We start from the raw sequence: 24,219 nt of genomic DNA, 5'->3' as shown, positions 1-24,219 counted from the left end.
ACCTCTGGCCACATGCAGTATTGCATGTAATAGAAGTCAATGCGGAATGAATTATCTTCGATTCCATTGACTTATATGGGGAAACTCACTTTGATATGCGAGTGCTTTGGATTACAAGCATTGTCCTGGAACGGATTATGCTCGTATTCCAAGGTTCAACTGTAGTGCCAAAAGAGCTTTGGCCATACTTCTCCTTTAAAAAAGTATGAAGGCCAGAGACAGCCATTCTACTCATATAAATGGCAGCCTCAATACTCCTTTTAAAAAAATATATTGGCCTAACAAAAAAATATTTGTGCATGGCAAGGACTCTTTAATATTTGAGCCTGAAATCATTACAGCTGCAAATTGCATATTAACCATGGAGTGAAAATTCCTCCTGTATCCCATAACACCATTATTGACACAGCAAAGGACACTAATATGGCAAGATCTGACGAGCTGAAAGCCAAGATATTTTGCTATAAACTTCATAGTCTTATCTGCTTAAAGATCCTACAAAAACATGCTAAGAGGCGCCAAGTGCAACAAGATTTTCAGCCGTGAAAGATAATCTGCGTCCTACGAGGCGGGGTAAAGAAATATAATGAAATAACAAGCGCGGCATGCGGTCAGTAATTCTGCCAATCTCTGAGGTTTTTTTTTTTTTCCACCTGTCACTAAATAATAAACTATTGCACCCGCACAAGGAACTGTGTGTTCTTAGTATGTTTTAAAAAATATCACAGGGCTGATTTATAGGTGGGTAAAAAACATTCTGCTTTGAAACAAAAAAAAAAATAAAGTTAAAAAAATGCATGGCTTTGGGGAGGGGGGAGAATATTTAGGTTTTATCTACACCATTACCTCCTGTGATGGTGACGATGAACAGTAACAGCTATGAGTCTCTCTTAGCAAAGTACTTAAAGGGGTTGTAAACCCTCATTGGTTTTTAACCTTAATGCATTCGATGCCTTAAGGTGAAAAACCTTCTGTAGTGCAGCTCCAGCTGCTGTCTCGGGTCGTCATTGGATAGATTGATAGCAGCAGGGGCCATCGGCTCCCGCTGCTGTCAATCAAAGTAACACAGGAGGGGGGCCGAGTCCTGCTGTCTGACACAAGATCTCGGTCTTCTTCCCTATGTACACAAGGCAGATCGCCGTTCTGCCTCTGTCAGGAACGATGGGCAGGTACCGGCGGACATTGGGTCCGCCCGAACCCACTGAATGGCTCCCGCTGTGTCCAATCACATCGGAAGCGGGTCGCCGGCGGCACACGTGCACGCCTCAGACTCAGAAGTTCAGCATCACTTACCTGTACGCGATTCTCTCCCTGCAGTAAATGTTTGTGGGGCGGTTGGCAAAAAGATAAGGCACGTTATGTTAAAGTATATGTAAACCCTCACCTTGTTAAACAACCCATTCAGTTTAAAATAGAAATGAAAGTTAAAAAGCGTGCATACGTATAAAAAAAAACATTGTAAATACATTTTTCCCCTTTTTATAAGTGATTACATACCCTCTGTTCTCAACTGCATTAGGAGCTCAGAGACCTAGGGGAGGAAAAACAGCAGTACACTGATCTTCCTAGTAAAAGGCTGTGCAGAAGCGACGTGTCAGCACAAGCCTGATCATTGGAGTAGAGCAGGCTGAGTTCCCAGCACAGCCAGAAAACTGACACGCTGTGCTCTCCTATTAGTATGGTCAGTTTTTGATAGGAAAGCAGAGGGACTGGCAGGAACACCAGGGATTTCACACAAAGGAAGCCACACAAAGAGAACAGGAGACTTTCTTATACAAGTACATGGTACAGCAGGCACGTATCAGGAATATGAAATGTTGGGGTAACGTATTCTTTAGGGCAGCCCATTCATTTGAACTACCAATAAATAACAACAGACACAAAACAGCACTTTTCCCCTTTTTTTCCCAAAGCAGACCACCACAACACACGGTAGTGCATTACAATATGTTATGATGAACTGCAATACAGGGGGGTTGCCTTATAGTGTTTGTTACCCTTCATATTCCCGATATGTGCCTGGTGCACCATGTACGTGTATGAGAAAGTATCCGGTTCTCTTTGTATTGCTTCCTTTGTATGAAATCAATGGTGTTTCTGCTAGTCCCCTTGCTGTCTTTCCTTGCTTTCCTATTAAAAACTGACCAAACCAAGCAGGAGAGAACAGTATGGTCAGTTCTCTAGCTTTGCTGGGAATTCAGCATGCAATCCTCCAATGATCTGACTTGTCCTGACACTCCCCCCCATTCACTGGCAAGCTCAGTGTGCTGCTGCTTCTCCTTCCCCCAGTTTTTATGCAGCTGAAAACAGAGAGAATGTGATCACTGATAAAAAAAAATGTATTTATAATATTTTTGTTTATATCTATACAAAAATATTTTGCCTTTTGATTTCTATTTTAAACTGAATGAGTTGTTTTACAAGGTGATCGTTCACAACTACTTCAATCTACTGGGGTACCTTGAAAAGAAAAGAAAAAAACAGCTGTGAATCTGGCCTATATAAATTCAGCAAAAAAGGAAATGGGCAGAGTCAATGTTCTGATGAAGTCGTAACTTCCTGCATTGAGAGTGGCCAGGAGAAAACATCGGGGCTTGCATTTCATAGGACAAAACATCAGGATGTATAAAGTTTCACATTTTACTTTGGTGTAAGTATTTACATACCGATACTCTCTGCAGAGAAGAGGATAAATGAGGTGCTTGTAGGAATCTTCTACAGAATTGCGCAGAATTATCAGAAACTCCGGCCTCGCATACTGCTTTGGGCTCCACCTTTCAGGGAAAAAAAAAAAAGAAAAGTTAATACTAGTCAAAAATGATATAATTTCACTGAACTAAGCTCAAGACTTCCCATATCCCTCAAAGGACAAAAAGAAAGTACATTTACACTGAACTAAGAACAGTGTCCTGCTCCTCGGTGAGCGGCCCCGTTGCCTTCTGGGAACTGTGTGTGTTCCCAGAAAACCAGGGGGCCATTCACAGAGCGCCGCTCGCGCATGCGCAGTAGGAAACTGGCAAGGCTCCACTGCCTGTTTCCCTTAGTTAGGATGGACGGATCGGCCTCGGCGGGGCCGACATCGCAGGCTCACTGGACAGGTAAGTGTCCTTATTAAAAGTCAGCAGCTGCAGTATTTGAAGCTGCTGACTTTTAAAAAAAAAAAAAAAAAAAAACGCCGGACCTCCTCTTTAAGGCTCTGTTCAGATCTAGGCATCTCGGATCGCAAGGCAAAAACATTGCTATTCTGCCTGCAATCGCGAATCATGGCTAATTGCGGGATGCCCGTGTGATCCCCGTCACTTCCAATGCCGCCCCGCCCCAGCCCAGCCCCCCCCACAATCACGGCGCGATTTTGTCTCCTGACAAATCACAGTAAAATTGCGCAAACACAATGGGGGGGGGGGGGGTGCCTGTCGCCCCAAAAGAAGCTCTTGTATTCTTTTGGGCGACAGGCGTCCCACGATTCTGTTTGTGCGATTTTACCGCAGTGCGTCAGGCGACTATCGCAACAAAATGGAGCCGCGATCAGGGTGCCATTGGAAGGGACAGGGATCGCAAGGGTGTCCCGCGAATTGCCGTGATTCCGAATTGCAGGCAGAATTGTGGCGATTCTGCCCGCGATCCAGGACACCTAGACGGGAAGAGAGCCTTAGATTCCAAAACTAATAATAATAACACAGTGCTAAATAACCACTTTTCTGGCACTTTTTGTTTACATGAAACAATCAGTATTTTTTTTCTAGAAAATTTCTTAGAACCCTCAAACATTTTTTTTTTTAAAGCAGAGGCCCTAGAGAATAAATTAGTGTGTTTTGCAATTTTTTATGTACACGGTATTTGTGCAGCGGCTTTTCAAACGCAATTTTTTGGAAAAAAATACATTTGAATTTTAATGCAAAAAAAAAAAAAACACACACAATGCAGAACCCCATACCTATTCATTTGAATGAGCTGCCCTATGCGCAAAAGAGTTTCCTTCACCTTTTTTTGGGCGAAGAGCTTTGTAATTGCGGACAAAATAGCAGCGCAGTCCCACTGCAAAGGAATGTTTTTAAATTTGCTACAGTTGCGCTATAATCAAAGGGAACTATAAGGGCCCATTTACACTGCCTGGACACTAAACTGCAGCATATTCACCTGAAAAGACCATTACTTTTAAAATAAAGTATCAATTCTACCTAAAATATTACATGTAAAAAAAAAATACATTTTTACAACTCTTTTAAAAAATAAGTTCACCTTTGTGAACATGTTACACCCATATTTAGTGTATAATATGTTAAGCATCCACCACCTCACCCACCAAAACGCCCCCTCCCTGTGACAGCAGGCGGGGGGGACCTTCTCACTACACTCGCTGTCACAATTCAAAAAGAGTGCTCCACCCACACAGCCGGTGTAGCATCACATATGGCGACCCATCACATTTTGCTACCCGCTGCAGTGCGCATGCGCGCCGCCATATGCGTTCCAACACTTTTACGACAAAACTCCACCCCTAGGTCCAGGTTCAAGCCCCATCATCCAAGTGGACACAGAGTTAGATTATAATTATGCCGAGCGAAGCGAGGTCGTGCCCGAAGCGTGGCAAGTGAAGCGAGTCAGCGAGGGGTGTGGAGTTTTGACGTAAAGGTGTTGGAGCACATATGGCCGCGTCGCGCATGCGCACTCCAGCGGGTAGCAAAATGTGATGGGTCGTCATATGTGACGCTACACCTCGTCATTCACACAGTAAACGAATGCCTACAAGTATCGGCAGCCATTGCGGCTGACGGCTTGTGGTTCTCAATGAACTACCAGGGTTCTGATGAGCACTCAGTTCATTGATCTTCCTGTTATTCAGTAACTGGCAGCCCGTATGAGGTATGGGCAGACAGCTACACAGACAGTCTGCAGGAGCCTGACACTGCACCCCTAATCTGTTGATCATGGGTGCAATGCTTTACAGCCTCCTTGAAAAAAAGAAATTTGAAGGCACATATTTGTACCAGCAAAAAAAAAAAAAATGTGCATGTATTATTTTTTTTTTAAAAGGTGAACTTATCCTTTAAATTTTCCAGAAAACTAAAACCCTTTTTTTCTTTTTTTGGCCCTTTTGAAGTAATACATCAAATCTAGATTTGTCAGTTTATACTGCAGTAAAAACTCAAATACTAAAACAGCTTCATGGGTGCAATGCTAAGGGAAAAAAAAATTGGAATGCACATTTTTTTACCTGCAAAAAAATGTGATTTTTTTTTTTTAAAGGTGAACTTAACCTTTAAATATTCCAGAAAGCGAAAACCCATGGTTTTTTTTTTGGCCCTTTGAAGTAATACACCAAATCTAAATTTGACGGGTTCTGCTGCAGTAAAAACTCTGAAATACTAAAACAGCTTCAAGCTGCAGAGACCTGTCTCCTGTCAGGGAATAAAGGAAAAAAAAAACTTAATAGGGCTTAAGTTGTTTTAACACTGTGTCTCTATAATGCACGGGGACATTGATGATTCATTTCAGCAGCAGAATAAAAAAAAAAAAAAAAAAAAAAAAAAAGGATTCAGTAAGAATGTATACTGACCTTTCAAAGACACACCATCTACAGAACAAAACCTTCACCCTGTCAGGAATGGTGACCTTTACTGTCAGGATTTTTAGATTTTCCCCACGGTTAATGGCCAGAATCTGAGCAGAAACATAAATGGCACAGACAGATGACACACAAATACCCAAAAGATAAACTTATCAAGTCAACATCCATACAAGTGCTTTCTACCACAATCCGCAAAAGCCTGTGCTGCTTCTCTAACGGCAGGAATATACAACAACACAGTGATAATTACTTATCTAATTCATCAAATGATTAATACAAACAGTTACAGCAATAACATTAACAATAATACAAAAACAATAACAAAAATAATCAGAATAACGCATAATTGTAATTATATACCTATTATAAGTGTTAAAAAATGACTATTATATATTTTATGTCTGACAATGGTAATAACACATAAAACAGGGCCAGGTCAAGGGGGGGGGGCTGCAACTCTTGAGGCTTTTTTCTTTTGATTTGGGGGGGTGCATATGTCTTTCATTACACCACAATGAGTGGACGGAGCAGTGAGCCCTACACACTAACACAAAAGGGGAGACGAGACGAGGGGACAGGGCCACAATGGAGATGGTGGAGTGTCCTACAACCTGCATGCAACCACACATTGAGGGTTTAGAGAGGAGGGGGTGGGGCAGAGACTCCCGAAGCACTTATGGAAGTGATGCTGCTCTCGGGAGGGCATGGTCTGCTCTGCCACTCATCAGGGTGGAAAAATTTTCCTCAGGGTAGAGCCAGTCCAGTAATTTCATGGTGCATTTATGGAGAAACCCAAACAGAGCCAGTGTTCATACATTGCCTGCACTTATACCTGGGCTGGAAGCAGTAATCATGTCATAGTAACCAAATGTCACTCATAAGGAGCCACAACCCTCTGTTCTTCTTTAAAATGAGTTATATCCCCCTTGCCTGCTTCATAAGGAGCCCTGGCCTAATTCATTAGGAGCCACGACCCCTAGGCCTACTTCATAAGTAGTCACGTCCCCCTGGCCTACTTCATTAGCAGTCATGTGCTCCTGTTTTTCCTCGTGAGGTAGGACAGAGGGACATAATTTCTTATATGAGGAAGAGCAGGGGGGCATGGCCTGTCCTACCCATAAGGACCCACGTCCTCCTGTCCTACCCATAAGGACCCACGTCCCCCTGTCCTACCCCATAAGGAGCCACGTCCCCCTGTCCTACCTCATAAGGAGCCACGTCCACCCCCCCGTCCTACCTCATAAAGAGCCACGTCCCCCTGTCTTATCTCACAAGAAGTCATACACACACACACACACACACCCCCCATAAGGAACCAAGACAATGCATATAAATATTATACTGAATTATCAATTGCATGCATATATTCTTAAGGTAACTAAAGGGGTCTATTTATAAATGTTTTAACACAAAATACAAATAGCTTTTTTACATTTTTCCAATTGAATTGGATTAGAAAATATGCTAATACTTGATGATGTTATGTGCACCTTGAGTGAAAACATGTATAATTAGGCTCTACAGTTTATCTTAAAAAGAAATGTGTATGTAATTCTCTCTCTCTCTCTCTCTATATATATATATATATATATATATATATATATATATATATATCTTTCTAGATCTATATCTATATAGATAGATATATAGATCTATATCTATATAGATATATAGATCTATATCTATATAGATAGAGATATATAAAATTTTTTTTTTTTTTTTATTTCAATTTGTCTTTGTATTCCATTTTTTGGCATAAGTCTGTATAGGTGTGGGTACAACACGATACAATGGGCTTCAACATGAAAGAAAAAGTTCAATTTCATTATCTTACTTTAATAATCGTCTCACAATAATGTTCAAGCAACTGTATGCAATATAAAAATTCTGTTTAATATTAATCAAGCTATGTAGCTTGGACCTAATAAAGGAAGCTACTCTGAATGCTGTCCTAGCTATATAAGGTGAATGACTCCCATTCCAAAGAGTTCTCATAGAACATGACAAATGTTATTCCACATTTTTAGCAATAGATAAAGGTACGTGCATTATTTAAATAGGTATAGGGCAAAAAAAAAAAAAGAAAACGTCAGGGTTCAGATCTGAAATTATTTTTTTTTCCTTTTTTTTTTTCAAGTGAGCAAAGAAAGCGTTAATTGGCCTCATACAATGATGGCTTTATAAGAGAACATGTACAGTCAATTAGAAGTAAAATCTTTTCTGACATTTCCTTTTGAAAACAAATCTCTACAAATGCGGACTCGATTTTTTGGCAGCTGTCATGAATGCAGTCTGAAAACATTAACAACTCAATGTGAGGTAATCAAATTTCTCTCACCATCTAAAAAAGGACTCAGCAAAAAACAGCCCAATTAAGGTTTACATTTCTAAATTAGATATAAAAGAAAAAACTGTAAGCGTACTAAAATGTAAATAAAAAATATTTAATTTATGAAAGGTTCATAACCAGACCTGACAGTGAGGTATTTTATGTAAAGATGACATAAGAATTTTTTAACAGGTAAATAATTCTACAGTAACCTTTAAATTTGGAGGTTTATAGCTGCTCCTTATTTGAAAACATTGATTCAGAAAACTTACAGAAAGCTTAACAATGGATGCATACATTTATAAATAAATAAAATATGACACCTTTATAGTGGAGAAATAGAGGTATTTTGTTCACTTGCAATGTGTTCTAACACCATAGGTCTAATCAAATAAATTAAAAGAGATTATGTTTTATTTAATTAAAAAAAAAAAGAAAACGCAATTTTATTATTTTTTTTTTAGCTGAACTCCAGACAAACACCTAAATACACCAGTAAAATATGAGAAGCCTTTTCTGCTAAAGGGTTTGCATTCCTGCCCATCCATTCCTGAAATGTAGGCCTTGTGTACATGGGCATATGAACGTATGCCCCATAAATCCTGGATTTTTGCTGCCAGAATGGTACTGAGCATAAATCCATTTTTACTGGCCAGATTATATACCATCGTCTGCAGACGCTATGACTTTCACGCAAACCAACTAATATGCACTTATTGGGATGGTTTTCTTTTTTTTTTTTTTTTTTTAACCAAAGACATGTAGCTGAATACAATCTGACCGAAATTTATGAAGAAATTTGATTTTTTAAATGTTTTTATTAAATATGTTTTATAGTAGAAAGTTACTGGGTTTTTTTGTCATTATAATAATAATATATATAATAAAAAGTAAAAAAAAACTCAGTGATGATCAAATACCACCAAAAGAAAGTTCTATTTGTGTGACAAAAAAAAAAATGGCACAGACAGATGACACATAAATACCCAAAAGATAAACTTATCAAGTCATCATCCATACAAGTGCTTTCTATGACAATCCGCAAGAGCCTGTGCTGCTTCTCTACCGGCAGGTATATACAGCAACACAGTGATAATTACTTATCTAATTAATCAAATTATTAATAAAATACAAACAGTTACAGCAACAACATTAACAATAACAACAAAAAAAAAAATAACAGTAATAATCAGAATAACACATAATTGCAATTATATACCTATTATAAGTGTTAAAAAACAACTATTATTTATTTTATGTCTGACAATGTTAATAACACATAAAACAGGGCCAGGTCAAGAGAGGGCTGCAGCTCTTTTTTTTTTTATTTGGGGGGGGGGGGGGGGGCTGCACCCTCCTCATATGCCTTTCATTACATCACGAAGAGGGGACGGAGCAGTGAGCCCTACACACTAAGGTCAGGAAAACGCGCTTTAACCACTTCAATACAGGGCATTTTCACCCCCTTCCTTCCCAGACCAATTTTTAGTTTTCAGCGCTGTCGCATTTTAAACGACAATTGCGCGGTCATGTGACGTTGTACCCAAACAAAATTGATGTCCTTTTTTTCCCACAAATATAGCTTTCTTTTGGCGGTATTTGATCACCTCTGTGGTTTTTATTTTTTGCGCTATAAACAAAAGAAGAGGGACAATTTTGGAAAAAAAAAAAACACAATATTTTTTACTTTTTGCTAAAATAAATATCCCAATTTTTTTTTTTTTTTTTTTTTTTCCTCGGTTTAGGCTGATACGTATTCTTCTACATATTTTTGGTAAAAAAAAAAAAAAAATCGCAATAAGCGTATATTGATTGGTTTGCGCAAAAGTTATAGCGTCTACAAAATACGGGATTGATTTTTGGCATTTTTTAAAAAAACTTTATTTATTTATTTTTTTACTAGTAATGGCGGTGATCTGCAATTTTTTTCGTGACTGCGACATTATGGCCGACACTTTTGACACATTTTTGGGACCATTCACGTTTATACAGCGATCAGTGCTATAAAATTGCACTGATTTCTGTGTAAATGTGACAGGCAAGGAAGGGGTTAACCACTAGGGGGAGACGAGGGGCTAAATGTGTTTCCTAGGGGAGTGATTCTAACTGTAGGGGGAGGGGACTCACAAGGGGAGGAGACCAATCGGTGTTCCTCTGTACTGGGAACACAGATCTGTCTCCTCTCCCCTGACAGGACATGGATCTGTGTGTTTACACACACAGATCCACGGTCCTGCTCCGTTAACGGGCAATCGCAGGGGCCCAGCGGACATCGCGGCCGCTGGGCACACGCACCAGGTCCCGAGCAACACGGCGGGCGCTCGCGCGCGCCCCCTAGACGGCCGGGAAGCCCAGGCCATCATGTGACGCCTGCCCAGGATGGGAGATCCCAGCTGCGGATGTCATTTGACATTGGGCGGGTGTTGAAGTGGTTAAGAAGCTTTTTGCATGGGTGTTAATGCGCGTTTAGCCGCATTAGCTTTTAGCAGCATTTCTCTGCCTCTATTCAATTCAAAGGTTCCCTATGAGAGCCGTCATAAAGTGGAGTTCCACCCAAAAGTGTTTATTTTATTTTTATTTTTTACAGGTCCCCACTTCCGGGAGACCGGGCCGCGGCGAAGTACGCCAGCAGCTCGGCCCCCCTCCTCCTCTCTCCCCTTCTGCTGGGCCAGTGAGAGAGAGCGGCGTGCTTTGCGCATGCGCAGTAGGGACCCAGCCATGAAGCCGAAAGGCTACACTGATGGGTTCCCTTACCAGCAATGGGGCCGCAGCACCCAACCAGCTGATGTAAACATTGGCTGCGGTGCCGACATCGCTGGACTCCAGGACAGGTAAGTGAACTAATGTGACAAGTCAGCGGCTACTGTTTGTGCAGATGCTGACTTTTAATTTTTAAAGGGGTGGACAGAACTCCGCTTTAACTGATCCGGCTTCCAGCTCATTGATTTGAATAGAAGACACATCCAAGTCGGATCATAATGACCCGACTTGTGGAATGCCACTTGTGCTCTGAGGACCTTGTAGGGGGAGCTCATGGAAAAATTAAAAAGAAAAAAAAAAAAAAAAACTGGCGTGGGGTCCTCCCCCCACCCCAGATCCGTACCAGTCGCTTTGAGTCTGGTGTGGATCTTGAAAGGGAACCCCATGCCAAAATAATTATTTTTTAAAAAACAGCGTGGGGTCCCCCCCCAGACCATGCTAGGCCCTGGTATGGATTTTGAAGGGAAATCCCATGCCAAAAAAAAAACAAAACAGCATAGGTTCCCTCCCCCCAAAATTCATACCAGGCCCCTATCCGAGCATGCAGCCCAGAAGGTCAGGAGGGGGGTTTAAGTGGTTTAATCTCGATTAAGTTTTAGTCTTAGTCTTAGGACTAAAATGGCATTTTAGTTTTAGTCCCATTTTAGTCTTCTGCAATTGTTTTAGTTTTAGTAGTATTTAGTCGACTAAATCTCCAGTACATTTTAGTCGAGTAAAATCATTTTAGTCATCTAAAACCTAATGGGTGTAGTTAAATTGTAAAGCATTATTTAATAATTTCTCTACAATTTCAAAACTCATTATATACTGCTGGAGTGAAAAATGCAATGTTAATATTTATGGTATTGAGGAATGAACATGCACTACAGACCAGTGTTAATTTTGATGACAAATTTCAATTTAGTTTTAGTCTTAGTGTTTTGACTAAAATGGCATTTTAGGTTTAGTCCCAATTTAGTCTTTTGACTAAAATGCCATTTTAGTTTTAGTCTTATTTGTCATATTTTAGTCGACTAAAATGGTATTAAGTTAGTTGACTAAAATGTTTTAGTCAACGAAATTAACACTGCTGCTAACTCTGTGAAAGCTGTCCTATCAGATACAGTGATTAGGAACCATTCAGGCATGGTTCCCGCTAATCGTGATCATATTTAGAGCCAAAATATTGATCACATAGCTTTGTTTACAAACAAGCTAATGCAAGGCAGCTGAGGCCCCTTTCACACTTGTGCGACTTTTCCTGCGACTTTGGGCATCAGAGTCACATGACAAACCCCATGATTCCCATTCATATCTGTGCCACGTCAAGTCGCACCGACTTCAAAGAAGTCCCTGTACTACTTTGGTCCGACTTTGATGTGAGTTGAGGTCCACAGGCATTCCCTGTAATCGTGGGCACAAATTTGCGCAACTTTCAAGTCGTGGCAGTGTGAAAGGGGTCTTAATTGTCATCATGCTTTGCACAGAAAGATGCACAGAAGCAGTCTGCAGGCTGTGACCATTTAAGTGACAGACTGCAAAATACATATATATTAACCCCTTCCCGCCGAGCGTACGCAGATGTGCGGCCTCGGCTTTCGTTGGTTATACCAGGATGATGCCCGCAGCTGCAGGCATCATCCCAGTACCGTTTTTTAAAGCCGATGATCGGCTTTCCAGGGATAACAACCGATACGGCTAAAAGCCGATTGGCTGTTATACCGGAGGAGCGGGAGGGGGCGGTCCCACGGGAGACCCGATCGACAATCCGCCACTTCCGGCGGCTAAGGACAGACTGGCACAAAGGCTTCGTTACAGTCTCCTGATTGTAAACACGGAAGCGACGTCATGACGTCATTCCTCATTACTCGGCTGCCACTGGCGCCGGTTTAAAAAAAATATACAGTATTCAGAATCGCCAAAAACGGCGATCTGAATACTTTGAAGTTCAAAGGAGGGATCGGGGGTCTTCTAAACCCCCGATCTCTCCATAAAGAGTACCTGTCACCAGATATTACTGTCACAAGGGATCTTTACATTCCTTGTTACAGCAATAAAAGTGATCAAATTTTTTTTTTTTTTTTTTAAACACAATTTATTAATATAAAAATAAATAAAATAAATAAGAAAAAAAAAATTTTAAAGCGCCCCCATCCCCGCGAGCTCGCGCAGCAAAGAAAACGCATACGAAGTCGCACCCGCATATGTAAACGTGTTCAAACCACACATGTGAGGTATCGCCGCGATAGTCAGAGAGAGAGCAATAATTCTAGCCCTAGACCTCCTCTGTAACTCTAACCTGGTAACCGTAAAAATTTTTTAAAGCGTTGCCTATGGAGATTTATAGGTACCGAAGTTTGTCACCATTCCACGAGTGCGTGCAATTATAAAGTTTGACATGTCTGGTATCTATTTACTCGGCAAAACATCATCTTTCACATTACAAAAAAAAAAAAATTGGGCTAACTTTAATGTATCTTTTTTAAAAATTCATGAAACTGTCCCTTTTCCCAAAAAGTTGCGTTTAAAACACCACTGCACAAATACCGTGTGACATAAAATATTGCAACAATCGCCATTTTATTCTCTAGATTCTCTGCTAAAGAATATTATATATATATATATATATATATATATATATACACATATATATATATATATATATATATATATATATATATATATATATATATATATATATATATATATATATATATATACATATATATAAATAAATAAAATGTTTGGGGGCTCCAAGTAATTTTCTAGCAAAAAATACGGATTTTAACTTGTAAACACCAAATGTCAAAAATAGGCTTAGTCATGAAAGGGATAATAATAAAAATTAAAATATAGATAGCGATAGATAGATAGATAGATAGATAGATAGATAGATAGATAGATAGATAGATAGATAGATAGATAGATATCACTAAAGACACAGTTGTTTTAGGTTAAACAAGGCATACTGATGCTTCCAAGCTTGACTGGGGCATCTAAACATTAATGACCCGAGGTCACAAAATGACTGAGGGAAAAAAAAAAAAAAAACATAGAAGCATTGACATTTACAGTCAAAATACCTAAAAACAAAAAAAAAAAGAAAATCAATACATTACCCAGCATGCTGTATATTACATAAGTTGGGCAAATCTATCTATTGTATATGGTAATACCTTTAGTGAAGTGGACAAAAAAAAAAACGTAGTAACTCAGAATAAACAGTAAAATGATAATTTCCAGGTCAACAAATTTTGAAAATCAAATTTAATAATAAACTACATTTATATAAATGCGCTTTCATTTTAAGAGCAAAAGAAAAAAAATTCTAATTTTTATTTTCTAAATGAAGCTACAGCCAATATATATATATATATATATATATATATATATATATATATATATATATATATATATATATATATATATATATATAAAATCAATAGAACCATATCAATGTTGGCTTTAGCTTCATTTAGAAAATAAAAATAAGAATTTGGTAAAGGAAGAGAAATGTACTTTTCTTTAATCTACTTAATATTGGTATTGATATTACACAGGCTATATTACAAATCTCGTAATACTTTTATTTCGTTTTTTTTAATTACAGCACTACCTTTGAATACATATCAAAAAATGGATTTTCACTGTAGTTTTATCACCTACAATGTACTCTATTTTGTGTTTCTCACTTTACATCTTGGATTCAAAGAATTACCAAACCGAGGACACATTTTTAAAAAAGCGATTCTGGTCGCACTGAGAAAAAAAAAAAATCGCAAAATAAAATCCACATTCAGCACCCGCTGCCCCTGCCCTTGGACCAGCAACTGTGCACATAAGCCCAGAGCGCTGTTACTACCAGCCAAGCTGCGTCAATCACGAGCTTTAATTCCATCACTGGCTCACTCAGACATGTCACATATGTTAAATGCAACATTTTAAACCTCCCCGGGACACAGTAACAAGTTATATTCCTCAACTTTACAGTGCCGCTGACATACTAAGCCTGACATATCACTGAACAAGAAAGTTAGGAATGAAAATCTCATGTGAAATTCTATAGCATGTGCTACAAAGGCTGCCAAATCAAATGTCATCCGGCAGAGGATACACTTTTTTCACACTGGCATCCTTATATAATAAGTCTGACGGCTACAAAAAAAAATAAAAAAGATTTGTTTTTTTTTTTACAAGTTTATTAAAGAAAATCTTTTTAGCCCTCACCTGCTACTGTTCAAGTAATCAAAGACCTATGATTATTGATTAATTGTGAATAGATCAGGTCTTTAGTTAAATAAGCTCCAGCAAGGTCATTTAATTTTTTTTTTGACAATATATTATTATTAAAGTGTTACTAAACCCAGGACCCGGCATTCACTATATCTGGTCTCCCACAGTACACAGAACATGGAAATGCAATTATTTTAGTAAATATAAACTGCTAAATACCTTTTCTCATCAGCAGCTCGAGCAGTCTTGTGACTTCTATCAGTGTCTGGTTAAAGCTTGTAGGAGGAGTTTTTATTCTACTGATTGTCAATGAGGCTGCAGAATCCCTGACCCTCTGTCTGGACAGAGCCGATTGGCCCTGTGCTGATTACATGCACCCTCCCAAGAAAAAAAAAACTCAAAATTTCTTACAAATAAATATGTGAAAAGTGTGGAGGGCATTTGTATAGTCAAAACTTTGTAGAACCGCCTTTCACTACAATTACAGCTGCAAGTCCTTTTGGGGATGTCTCTACCAGCTTTGCGCATCTAGAGAGTGACATTTTTGACCATTCTTCTTTGCAAGCTCTGTCAGATTGGATTGAGAACGTCTGTGAACAGCAATTTTAAAGTCTTGCCACAGATTCTCAATTGGATTTAGGTCTGGACTTTGACTGCGCCATTTTAACACATGAATTTGCTTTGATCTAAACCATTCCATTGTAGCTCTGGCTGTATGTTTAGGGTCATTGTCCTGCTGGAAGGTGAACCTTCATCCCAGTCTCGAATCTTTTGCAGACTAACAGGTTTTCTTCTAAGATTGCCCTGTATTTGGCTCCATCCATCTTCCCATCAACTCTGACCAGCTTCCCTGTCCCTGATGAAGAAAAGCATCCCCAAAACATGATACTGTCACCACCATGTTTCACGGTGGGGATGGTGTGTTCAGGGTGATGTGCAGTGTTAGTTTTCCGCCACACATAGCGTTTTGCTTTTATGCCAAAAACTTCAATCTTGGTCTCATCTGACCAGAGCACCTTCTTCCACACGTTTGCTGTGTCCCCCACTTCTTATGCCTTTCTTTCAACAATTGGCTTTCTTCTTGCCACTGGAAAAAATGAATGTCTGGATAGCCGCACTCCAAATATTCACCTTTATTGAAAAGTTAAAACCAAGGCATCATAGGTAAGTACAGACTAACTGCAATGCTTCTAAATTTCTTCTTGCCACTCTTCAATAAAGTCCAGATTTGTGGAGCACACAACTAAAAGTTCTTCTGTGGACAGATTCTCCCACCTGAGCTGTGGATCTCTGCAACTCCTCCAAAGTTACCGTGGGCCTCTTGACTGCTTCTCTGATTAATGTTCTCCTTGCCCAGCCTGTCAGTTTAGGTGGACGGCCATGTCTTGGTAGGTTTGCAGTTGTGCCATACTCTTTCCATTTTCGGATGATGGATTGAACAGTGCTCCGTCTGATGTTCAAAGCTTGGGATATTTTTTTATTACCTAACCCTGCTTTACAATTCTCTACAACCTTATCCCTGACCTGTCTGGTGTGTTTCTTGGCCTTCATGATGAGGTTTGTTCACTAAGGTTCTCTAACAAACCTCTGAGGGCTTCACAGAACAGATTTATTTATACTGAGCTTAAATTACACACAGGAGGACTCTATTTACTAATTAGGTGACTTCTGAAGGCAATTGGTTCCACTAGATTTTAGTTAGGGGTATCAGAATAAAGGGGGCTGAATAAATGCACGCCACCCTTTTCACATATTTATTTGTAAAAAATGTTGAAAACCATTTATCATTTTCCTTAAACTTCACAATTATGTGACACTTTGTGTTGGACTATCACATAAAATCCCAATAAAATACATTTACGTTTTTAGTTACATGACGAAATGTGGAAAATGTCAAGGGGTATGTACACTTTTTCACGGCACTGTACTTAACCACTTAAGGACCGGGCCTATTTTTTATAAGTTAAAATCATTTTTTTTGCTAGAAAATTACTTGGAAAAAAAATATATAACGTTTGGGGGTTCTAACACCCTAGAGCAGCGATGGCGAACCTTGGCAACTAGGATGTTTTGGAATTACATTTCCCATGATACTCATGCACGCTGCAGTGTAGTTGAGCTTCATGGGAAATGGAGTTCCAAATCACCTGGGGTGCCAAGGTTCGCCATCACTGCCCTAGAGAATAAAATGGCAGTCGTTGCAATACTTTGTCACACCACATTTGCGCAGCAGTCTTACAAGTGCACTTTTTCTGGAAAAAAATACACATTTCGGAATTAAAAAATAAGACAACCCACCTTCTCCCAGTATCGTCAGCACCTATATTTGCTAAGCCTTCATCAAGACGACTTGAAGAACAGGAGTAGGAGGAGTAACCTCAAATTAAGGGGCATTCCAGAGGCAACATCTCCCCATGACCTCTGGGTAACAATAACCGTGATTCTTAATCCTGTCCTGGATAAGGAACCAAATGCAGAATTGGAACTCGATAGGGTTCACAGAACCCAAGGTCCGGTTACCCTAGGGGATGGTCAGCCATGCGATACCTTGTGTAGGGTACAATTCTATATCATTAAAGAAGAAATTCTACGTAGAGTATGGAGCAGGGGTCCAATAGACTTTGATGGAGCAATGGTCCAAATTCTTCCTGATCTTTCCAAGTATACCTTACAACTTCGCAGGAATCTGAAACCACTCTTGGAGAAAATCTGTGAGGCTGAAGCCAACTACCACTGGGGATTCCCATTTCATCCGTCTGTTCAGAAAGGGGGATGTTCCATGGCGCTTCGCATCCCCTCTCAGCTACCAGACCTGTTTGCTTTGTTGGAGATTCCCCCATTCCTGTCACGGACTGGACTGCCTTGGACATGTCCCCGGTGCCCCCTCCAAGGCCACAGAGGTCCAGAGCAACATCATCACAGTGAAATACCCAGAGAAATGCCAGCTCGGATCCCCGGGGAAGGGAACAGTGAAAGCTCTACTTATGGGAGGTCCTGCTTGGGCTTGCTGGCCCCCTACTCTTCCACATTTTATCTTATTTTAGGTCTCCTTCTAATGACCGAGTGCTAATGTCTAGTGAAGATCGCTACCTCTGCAGCCATTCTGGCTCCTTGATCTGAGCTCCTAACGGTTCTTTAGACTTTGCAAGAATTTGAGCATTTTCACTACTTTATGTTGCTTTTATGTTTTTGAATCATATCTAAATTTTCTTTTTCCCCTACAGTTCGAAGTACTTATATAGGCTGCATAATTTGTACATGTTTTGTTTTTTCTTTCTGTGGTGGTTTTTTATTTAAATTTTTTTTTTGTTTTCTTGGTTATTACAAAGGCCGTTATAAAAGGGCTAATACCTTCTATATAAATGATAACTCAGAGCTTGAGCGCCTTCTCCATTTGCGCCCATGTAACTAAGTGCTTTTATCACCTCAGTGGAAAGAAATGACAAACGTGTAAATAGAACAAATTTTTCTCCGGCTGGAGAAGGTAATGGGGATGTTCTATGTTGTTTGTTGATATGGTTCCTAGCATATATGTACGAATGGCTATGATTGGTTGCCTTGCGGCTGTAAGGCAGCTGCTTATGCCAGCTTGTGGGGCTTCACAAGTATAGTTTCAAAGCTTTCTCACCATGATATTCACTAGGTCTGTTAATTTGATCTTGGTGGGCTACCTCGCCATTGTCTGCTCCTTCAAGTCTGGGGTGGTGGTGGGAACAGAATGTGATATATATGGTTGTTTGCGGTGGGAATTTGTGCGTCTCCCCCTCACTGGGTGCGTACTACTTCCCCCACATGTTTTGCCTCCTCCGGTGCTCCCCTTATCGGTTATTATCGTTAGGGGACCACCAGGGATGGTAGGCTCGTTTGGAGCCAAGTTTAGATTCTGCTACTTTGCATTTCATTTTAGCTTTGCAGTGTCTGCTTTTGTCCTTTTGTTCGCTTTGTCTCTCCTCCGACTTTCTCTATTCCCTTTCCCACTTCACAACACCCCCCCTTTTTTTTCTCTTTTTCCCCTCCTCTCTTTTTTCTCCTCATCTTCACACTCTGTCCCCCCTTTTGATGCATGACAGAATGACCTCTCACCGCTGTATTTCCCTGAACGCTATGGGGCTGAACATTCCAGAGAAGAGAGCTACATTACTACGTGAATTATGGTGTCTTAGAGCACAAGTTGCTTTCATTCAGGAGACCCACTTTCAGATAGAAATGTCCCCTAGATTTTCAAATTTTCGGTTCCCTCTGATCTACCACAGCACTACCCCAAATTCTAAATCAAGAGGGGTAAGTATCCCGTTTTCCAGAGCGGTGGCCTGGACTTTGGTCGACCAGAAAATTGACCCTGAGGGACGATATTTAATATTGAAGGGTGACTTAGATGGGAACAGTTACCCTGGCTTCGGTCTACTTGCCTAACCATGGCCAACTGACCTATCTGGAAGACATACTGATAATCCTCCAGACTTTCATGGAAGAGGCTGTGATCCCAGGGGGAGATCTGAATATTGCCCTCGACCCTCTGCTAGATACAGGTCCATCTCTCATCTTTCCTACCCCTACCTCTGAGTCAAAAAGGCTCTGTCGTCTCTCAGATTGGTTGATGCGTGGCGGATTCTTATGTCCTAATGTCCGAGACTATACTTTTTACTCCCCACCCCCGTGACAGTTACTCTAGGATAGATTACATTTTAGTATCCCAATCTTTGCTTCCAGGGGTTACTCGAGCTACGATAGCCACACAAACCATTTTGGACCATGCTCCTGTCATTTTAGATTTAAAGAATGAAGAATGAGTCTCTAGTGCAGGAAGGTCCTATCCAGCAAGAACTCTCCCAGACATTGGCACAAATCTTTCAAGAGAATGACACGGACGATGTTTCCCCACTTACACAATGGGAATCACACAAATGTGTGATGTGGGGAAAATTGATCCAGAAAGCAACAGCGCTGAAAAAAAATAGATTAGCACTATTCCAAAACCAGCTTGACCTAGTAGCAAGTCTAGAGAGAATACACCAAAAGTCTCTTTCTCAAACTGTGGTGGAAGATCTTTGTCTGCAGCATAAAAGACTCGCATAAATGCTTCTCCATGATACCAAAACTAAGCTTCATAGAGTTCGCCATGCATTCTATGAACAGGGTAATAAGCCAGGAAGATTATTGGATCGCTCTCTTCGGGAACTAGCCCTCAGGAACTATATTCCCTTTGTTGACAAAGGGTTAGGCCAATGCAGCCACACCTCACGGGAAATTGTGGATACTTTTCGCTCTTATTATACCGCTCTTCATAACCTCAATGCTCCCATGACCTCTACCCAAACACCAAATTCGCTCATATGTTACTGATTCTGGACTTCCTATGTTGTCATTTGACCAAACTGATCAGCTTAATGTCCCATTGACCACTGATGAATTCTTAATGGCAGTTAAATACCTTAAATCACATAAGGCTCCGGGACCAGATGGCTTTACTGGGGCATACTATAAAGGCCCCCCCCATTCTAGCTCCCAGGTTCGTTTCAGCCTTCAATTCGATCCTTGAGGGCCATAACTTTCCATTGGACTCTTTGAGAGCTCATATTTCAGTTATTCCGAAGGATGGTAAAGACCCCTCCCAATGCATAAATTATTGACCTATCTCATTGTTAAATACGGATCTAAACGGATCTAAAGATTTTCACCAAAATCCTATCTCTTTGTTTGTTGCCTCTAGGGTATAAGATAAAGGAAGAGGGTGCTGCGCTAACCAGAAGTATTAACAAGCGGGTAAACAAGAGTGTGAGGAATCCCTGAAAGGGTAGTCCGACTAATTGAGGGGATGCTGTTATAAAGATGTCATGCCGCTATTCCCATATACATAAAAGTGCAATGGAGCAAGTATTATACTAGACAAATCTTGTGCATATAATATTGAGTGTACACCAAACAGATTCAAAACCAATAATAATAAGCCATCTACTAAAAAACACATTCACATGTGTAATCTACATATAAAAACGTGCAAAAACGCAAGAAAGGTGCATGGTGCTAGGTGACTAGGAAAATAATAGAATATGCTGGTATGAAATATCATACTATTATTCCCATATCCATGAGTGTAAAAAATGGAGTAAATCATGCACTAAGCAAATCTTGTGCCTATGAATCTTGTGCCTTCCATGATTTGGTCTCTCCAATTTGCGGGACCTTAATAATTAACCTCTGATAGGGGCTACCCAGGGTTAACAGATGTGAGATTTAAGCAACTGATTTTCCGTGGCATCTACCGACTTTGCGATCTTCTCGCCGCCTTTAGAGGACTGGCGGCTACAGCAGCTTGTTCACTTTCTCAATACTCTATCATGTTGTAGAATCAACGACTGCCCTAATACTTCATTGAGGATCTTGGTTTGATCCCAGACCCCCCATCCCATGCGGTGTCTGATACCTATAAACTTCTAAGCCAATTGGTTGATTCTTTTGTACCTCCGTATCTACTAAAGTGGGAACGAGATTTGGGCAGAGAGTTTTCGGCAAAACAGAGTGACCATTTTATGTACTTTGCTCACCACTCCTCCAGGGCAAGCAAATACCAAGAATTGGGGTATAAAATATTTACCCGATGGTACAGGGTTCCATCCCTTTTGGGAAAGCTCTACCATGCATCGATGAATACTTGCTGGCGTTGCAAGGAGGAAGGAAGGATCAATCTTACATATATTTTGGTCCTGTAGTAAGCTAACTTCTGGTCTCATGTTAAAGGGAATATCGAACAGTTGACGGATGTTGATTTGGGGGGTGACCCAGCCAGGTATCTTCTGCACCACTCTGACTTTTCTAGGAAACGATATAAAAACATTCTGGTGATCCATTTAGTGAATGCTGCCCGGGCATGCATACCGCTTCTCTGGAAACTGGATAAGTCCCCATCGGTCTCCATGTGGTTTACTAAAATTTACTCCATGGAAAATATCACAGCCTCGCTTCAGTGTAAAGAGGAAAAATTCAAACGTACGTGGTTCTTCTGGACTCAGTTTACTTGCTCAAGTGAATGTGCCTTTAAGTTACAGAGGAGGTATAGGGCTAGAATTATTGCTCTCGCTTTTTTTTTTCCTTATTTTATTTTTTTTTTTTTTACACTTACATTTAAAAAAAAAAAAATAAAAACGGTGTCAATTTTATTCCTATTACAAGGAATGTAAACATCCCTTGTAATAGAAAAAAAGGACCACAGGAGTTCAGTTCGCTCTGCACTCCTGTGACTCATTTTCAACAGACTGCTGAAGCCCGCTGACATCACAGAGCCAGTCCAGGCTCGGGAAAGATCGTAACCATATGGTCGGGATCCTCCTACCCGACTCAGCCTCTCAGCGAGCCGCTGAGAGCCTGATCTGGCCGCTCCTGCCCCTTTCACGGCCCAGCACTCCAGTGAATGCGGGGGGGGGGGTGTTGGGTAGCAGAGAGCCACTGACATTTCACCAGCTCTCTGCACAGGGAGCTCTGAGAACAGAGTGATAGGCGGGGAGCAAATGCAGCATCCACCTAGGTCAGCATGATTTTGAAAAAAAAAAAAAACATTACCATACTTCTCTTTTAACTAAAAAACTGACTGAGTGACAAAAGCCTAACTAATAAACTATACACAATATATACAAAATTGGAAACACAGATAAACAAGGTAAACCGCAGATGCAGGGAGCAAATGGGAAGGGGGAGGCAGGACTGGGATCAGGAACAAGGGGAGCAGATAGGAGGCAGCAGGGTACAGGATGCAGTCAAGAGCACGATCAGGGTCAGAACAAATCGCACACAGTATTGGCAGCAAAACACTGCAGTGAGAAGCACTGGTAGGGGAGGGCCTACATATCCTCCCAGCAGCCAGCATCAGGTGAAAACTGATTACTGGAATCTGCTAGGAGACACCCGCTGGTGGACAATGGAACTACAACCCAGGGAACACAGTGCCACCAGCAGGTGATCCATATCCTGATATGTCCAATCTATTTTATAATGCTAGCAGCATAGGTATTAAAAATAGTTCATGTGGATTGAGAGAGCTTAGTTCCACTTTAAGCCTTATAATGCCCAGGCTTCTGTATTTAATTCACAATCTGCTGTAGTGCCCCCCATTCTTACAGAGAAACTATAATAGTTACCTATAAGAATGGTGGGCACCACAGTAATTTGTGAATGCAATAGAGAAGCCCGGGCATTGTAAGGCTTAACTGCATTCCGGCTTTATTATAATAGAAATGCCACTTGATATTAAAACTAGAATATAATCAACAGTAATCACTATGGTTATAAAGGGAAAAAAATACCACTAAAAGAAAAAAAAATGCAGAATTTCAATTAAAGAACAAATCCCAAGTAATGATTTATTTGCAGTAAAAGATCTGCATCTAGAATATGAACCGTGTTGTCGCTTACGTGGAATCTCATCAAACTCAGTAATACTGAGGTCATGTCTGAGGTGAGCAGTCTGAGAAAAACAACTCCTCAGTATAAGCGAATACTGCAAACTAATGAGTCAATACTATTAACACCTGCACATTAAATGTATTTCAGCTGGCAGCCTTCCCAGAAAGAGCCTGAAATGTAATATAGTGAGCAGAAAAAAAAAAATAGATTCTGAAGTCTAATTAGAAAGCTTTCTTTTGTGTGAGTCTTGGGCTAAAATGTTTGCCACTGCAACCAAACCTAATGCTTTGAGCCGACTTGGCACCCACTTGAAAAGGTGATGGGTCCTGACACCAGAAACACTCCAATATGTCAAGAGACGTGAGGATGAGGAGAGAGCAGGAAGACCCACAAAGGGTCACGGATAAAGCAGAAAGGATCTGGGCTCCATTTCAGCGTCTGCATTAGTCAGGCCATTGTGACCCTCGCTTCTCACCTGTCAATGTACTCCTCTGGTCCCCTTAACGTGAAGCTAAACCATATATTTGTACCAACCTCACCATGACCTTAATGGAAACAGACTGGGTGAGGATGTGTGGCCAGTTAAGGAAGCTCTCGAATGTCGCACTGTGAGGGAGGTACAGGCGGGTAGAGCGGATTTTAGTTTTACTTTAACCACATGCCACTCAGGCCAATTCTGACATTTCTCATACATGTAAAAAAGCATAATTTGTTTGCTAAAAAATAAAAAAGACATAGAAACCCCAAACATTATATATTTAGACAGATACCCTAGAGCAGTGACGGCAAACCTTGGCACTCCAGATTTTTTGAAACTACATTTCCCATGATGCTCATGCACTCTGCAATTCATATGAACATCATGGGAAAGGTAGTTCCAAAACATACATCTGGGGTGCCAAGGTTCGCCATCACTGCCCTAGAGAATAGAATGGTTGGGTGTTGCAATATT

The 24,219-nt window shown here is 40.5% G+C and overlaps 2 protein-coding genes across 2 annotated transcripts in view; both read right to left on the bottom strand.

Moving 5' to 3' along the window:
* EPAS1 (endothelial PAS domain protein 1) overlaps window positions 1-24,219 on the bottom strand; it is a 510,313-nt gene that overhangs the window by 430,425 nt on the left and 55,669 nt on the right. The window lies entirely within an intron of this gene.
* Window positions 1-24,219, bottom strand: part of LOC141140934 (S1 RNA-binding domain-containing protein 1-like) — a gene marked incomplete at its 5' end in the record, with an annotated part of 149,507 nt that overhangs the window by 106,679 nt on the left and 18,609 nt on the right. The window contains 2 exon segments of the mRNA XM_073628488.1: window positions 2,667-2,774; window positions 5,558-5,661. Of these exon segments, the coding sequence (XP_073484589.1) occupies window positions 2,667-2,774; window positions 5,558-5,661 (212 nt within the window).

The sequence above is a fragment of the Aquarana catesbeiana genome, linkage group LG04, assembly GCF_042186555.1.
Source record: "Aquarana catesbeiana isolate 2022-GZ linkage group LG04, ASM4218655v1, whole genome shotgun sequence".
Taxonomy (NCBI): domain Eukaryota; kingdom Metazoa; phylum Chordata; class Amphibia; order Anura; family Ranidae; genus Aquarana; species Aquarana catesbeiana.
Note: the sequence above shows the minus strand (reverse complement) of the source record. Positions and strands in the feature narration are given on the sequence as shown.